Below are 4,055 nucleotides of genomic sequence, written 5' to 3'. Positions count from 1 at the left end.
TAAACAGGTCTTTCACAAACGTATCCCTGCTCGCTACAACCGCGAAGCTAAAGCTAACAAGACATATATTTAATACTACTGAAAAGAAAAAATGGAGACCGCAACTAAATTCGCTCCCTGCGTGCCCCATGTACAACCAGGGAAACAATAAACGAATGGCTGCTTCCGAATAGTATCCTTTCTGAATTAATGAAGATTAACCAAATAACAAGAGATTTGGATACCACATCCTTAAGTCAGAGAGCCTTTTGTACAATATTTATTTGTTTGTTTATACATACATACATTTATTTAATCAAGTTCGAACTATCCATCTATAGTCGCGCGTCGTAGAAATTACATGTAAATAAGATGCTGTACCCCATTTTGATCACAATCTATTCCCCCCATTACTAATAAAGAACTAACAAAACGACTTGTTCATCTTCCAATTTTAGGGTGGCGGTGTAGTTTCTTATGAAATTACTTGTTAACTTTAACCTACGAGTTTTGAGTCTCACATGCTTATTTAAATTATTTAACATTAAGGTCCTGTTATGCCGTGAAAAAACGACACACGAAAGTGGCCAGAAGCTACAAAAGTTCTCGGTGAAGACCGCAAAGGAACTTGGAACCATGGGCGGTTGCACAAAACATTTTTCTTAAAGTCTTACTTAGTTTCCTTACAATACAATCGGTTGCGACAAACACATAAAGGTTCTCCCCTTAGGGTTCCTTAAAGATGTTCAAGGGAACAATTAGGTGCAGGAAGTCGAATTCGCCACATTTGCTTGTTTTTGTTCGAAGTTTTCTTGCTTGTATTCAAAATGACGTTATCTCTTTCGAAGTGCCAATTTTGACGTTTCTGAAATTCTAAAAGACGTAATAATAGTCACGTGACAAGCGTTCTTAAATACGTAGCTCGACGCAATACTTGGCATTTGCATGAAAATGAACTCAGGTGGTTGGTGTGTTTTGAGAGCTGGTGAAGACTACAGACGTCGACAAGGTACGTAACCCCCCTATCCGAAATGTGTACATCAAACCTGCAAATTAGCTATAAAGTAATCCACTCCTCCTTTTCCTTTTGAAAGACTCAGATATATAAGAAAATTCTCTATTTGTTTTCCTAAACTGTAGAAGCCTGCTTATCTCACAGCACACTCTTTTGCAGTGGTTAAACACTTATAGTATGTTGCTGAGATGTCACAAAAGTGACAGGTGATGTGTCCTACATTGTGGTACACTGTTTATAATGGACTAATGCCTTTTCCACCCATAAAATAATTTTGTCGTCTCTCTCTGTTTCTGTCAGCAATGGCATTTCCCTCCTTCCTGCATATCCTCCTCATCTTCTCCCTGGTGGGCAGCGGCTTTGCGGAAGATGAGGCTTCTCCTGAAGGCTGTGGCTCTTTCCTGAAGAGGCCGCTGTGTAACCTGCATGCAGTGTGGGGCCAGGCAGTGACATTGGCGGCAGGCATAGGGGCCCTAGCCTCACTGATCCTGGCCCTGGTGCTGTTCTGCCGCCTGCGTCAAATCACAGAGCCTGAGGCTCGCAGTGGGGTGGCACCGCTGCTCCTACTCCTCGCCACCGTCCTCATGCTCTGCGTCCTCAGTTTTGCGTATGTCATCGAGCGGGACGACACTGTCTGTATTGCCCGGCACTCCCTCTGGGGGGCACTGTTTGTCCTGGCCACAGCATGCCAAGCGACCCAGGGTGCACGACTGCTCAAGTGCTCCGGTTTCAGACCCCTGGCAGGGGTGCTGATCGGCATGGCCATAATGCAGGGCATAGCCATTCTCCAATGGATCCTGGCAATTGCACTGCACCCGGGCCAGCCCGTCTGCCAGTACCATCCGCCACATTTCAGCTTGGCTTGCATGTACGGGCTGGCCCTGCTCCTAGCACTGCCATTGACCTTGGCCTGTGGCTTGTTTCAGGGGCAGCCACAGTGGATATGCCGGGCCTTGTGTCTGCTCCTCATGAGCATCGCTTCACTCCTTATTTGGGTGTTTTACTTATTTTATCAATTCAAAAAAGTGTTTCCTGACCAGTCCTCCAGCTGGAAGGACCAGTTACAGGCAGAGGTACTGGTGGCACAGGCCTGGCTGCTGCTGGTTCTCCATGTCGCTCCTCAAGCTCATGCCTGCCTGCGCCCAGCCCCGCAGCCCTCTGGTACAGATGATGTTCGGGAGCAGGCCCAGCCCCGCCTGAGGGAGGCCAGTATAGAGGAGGGCCTTCCCCTGTCCCCCCAGCCCAGTGTAGAGAGCCAGGGCTCTCCATCACGCAGCAGCTCAGGTACAGTACTTTCTGTTTTACTACATTGACCTACTGTTTGTGTGTTTGAGAGAGAGCATGACCTTCACTATTTCCTCCCACTCTTACATGAAGCTGGTTCAGAAAGTCAGTGGCCCAGCACATCCTTCCATATGGAGATGAGCAGCAACGCAGTGAGTGCATCTCCTCATTCAGCACCTCACACACATACACAATGAGGCAACCCAAACACTGCACTGAACATACAGGTTTGGTCTACAGGCCTTTCCCTGTTCCTCAGACCTCACCTGACCAGAGCCTAAATACCATGGATGCAGGTCAAATTAGAACTGGGCTGCACCCCCATCAGTCCGAGTTACATCATGCTGTTTAGGGGGTGCATGTATACACAAGTAGCCCTCAGCAATCCCAGTCAAAACTTTTAAGTGTCACCACTGAACTGCTGAAGGATGCTTATAAGGTCAGTAAATACTTGTCTCTCATCTGCAGGAACCCATGCCCTCCACCTCCACCGGAATATATCACATTTGGCATACACAGTCATCTGGATTTTGAGGAGGATGGCTCTGCTTAATTGGCCATGGACCAGCTGCTGCTCCCCACTGGACATCTGCAAGATTATTAATACTTACATGATTAAAATATGTAATTTTTATGACCATCTGTGTAATTGGTGTGTTTTGTTGCTAAAGGGTTAAATAAGCATTTAATTGTATTCACTATATGATGTATAAGAAGATTCATGCTGGAGATTCTCTAGAATTAATTTGTATTTTATATCCACAATTTAACATAATTTACTAAAGCTTTCATGTTTTATTTTAATACGAAGGAGCACAGTCCCTTTATTTGGGCACTCACCTGCTATGCTCTGTGTTACGTCCACAACACTGCTGAGTAATCGGCAAGACAACATTTAAACAATGGTTTTAGACTGATTTTGACTTGATTTTTAGTGACGTCTAATCAGGTAAACATGACAGTTATGTTCAGGGGTCAATACTATGGGACATTCTGACCTACATTGTGACCAAAATGCATTTTCTTACCATGTCACAGACCTTTTGTTCTTTCGTATGATTTCTTATCCAAGGTAGGGTTATGGTGAGTCTGAAATCTATAAGCAGGCACAAAGAAGGGTCTCATTCTGCCCATTCAGTCCTATGGGAAAAACCCAAATCCAACAATGACAATCTGAACCGTAAGTAACCAAACAGCTAAAAGACTTTGGGCATCTTTAGATTTTTCTTTGCACTCAGATTTTTATGAAACTGAGTTTCCCCTTGTGGGGATTGAAAAACTTGGTCTTCACAATGTAATATATACTTAACCGACACACACAGACAGACACACACACACACAAACACAGTCGTGTAATCATAGCTTTTTGGGGACTGCTCATTTATTTCTATGGGAAAAATACTAATGCTCACAATGACAAGCTTAACCCCCACCCAGCCCTAACCATAACCATAAGTAACAAAATGCAAGGGTTTTTGCATTTTTAGTATTTTTTATTGCAGTCACAGATTTAAAAAAAATACAGTTTTCCCATGTGGGGACCAGGATCACAGTGTGGAGGGCCAATGTAATGGCATCCTCAGATGACCTGTTTAACCAGTAGGCAAACTGATGTTGGTCCAGGGAGGGAGGTATGTTCTTCTTGATGTGTGCTAGGACCAGCCGCTCAAAGCACTTCATGATGATGGGGGTCAGGGCCATTGGATGGTAGTCATTCAGGGTCCTGACCGCTGCCTGTTTAGGGACGGGCCTGATGGGGGCAGACTTGAGGCAGGTG

At 45.0% G+C, this 4,055-nt stretch overlaps 1 protein-coding gene across 2 annotated transcripts; it reads left to right on the top strand.

Annotated features, from left to right (window-relative positions):
* The first annotated feature begins 235 nt into the window (after positions 1-235).
* LOC125716532 (G-protein coupled receptor family C group 5 member B-like) lies at positions 236-3,460 on the top strand. Of its 2 annotated transcripts, XM_048988946.1 has the most exons (4): positions 237-988; positions 1,295-2,278; positions 2,372-2,430; positions 2,747-2,916. In XM_048988946.1, the coding sequence occupies exons 1-4, from the start codon at positions 925-927 to the stop codon at positions 2,810-2,812; spliced, it is 1,173 nt and encodes a 390-aa protein (XP_048844903.1). In that variant the 5' UTR covers positions 237-924; the 3' UTR covers positions 2,813-2,916. The 2 variants fall into 2 exon arrangements, with proteins under 2 accessions (XP_048844902.1, XP_048844903.1); XM_048988945.1 differs by lacking the exon at positions 2,372-2,430 and having other exon boundaries at positions 236-988; positions 2,747-3,460.
* The last annotated feature ends 595 nt before the right edge of the window (positions 3,461-4,055 follow it).

This window comes from Brienomyrus brachyistius, chromosome 21, assembly GCF_023856365.1.
Source record: "Brienomyrus brachyistius isolate T26 chromosome 21, BBRACH_0.4, whole genome shotgun sequence".
Lineage (NCBI taxonomy): Eukaryota > Metazoa > Chordata > Actinopteri > Osteoglossiformes > Mormyridae > Brienomyrus > Brienomyrus brachyistius.
The sequence above is the reverse complement of the archived record's forward strand: the minus strand, read 5'-3'. Positions and strand labels throughout refer to the sequence as shown.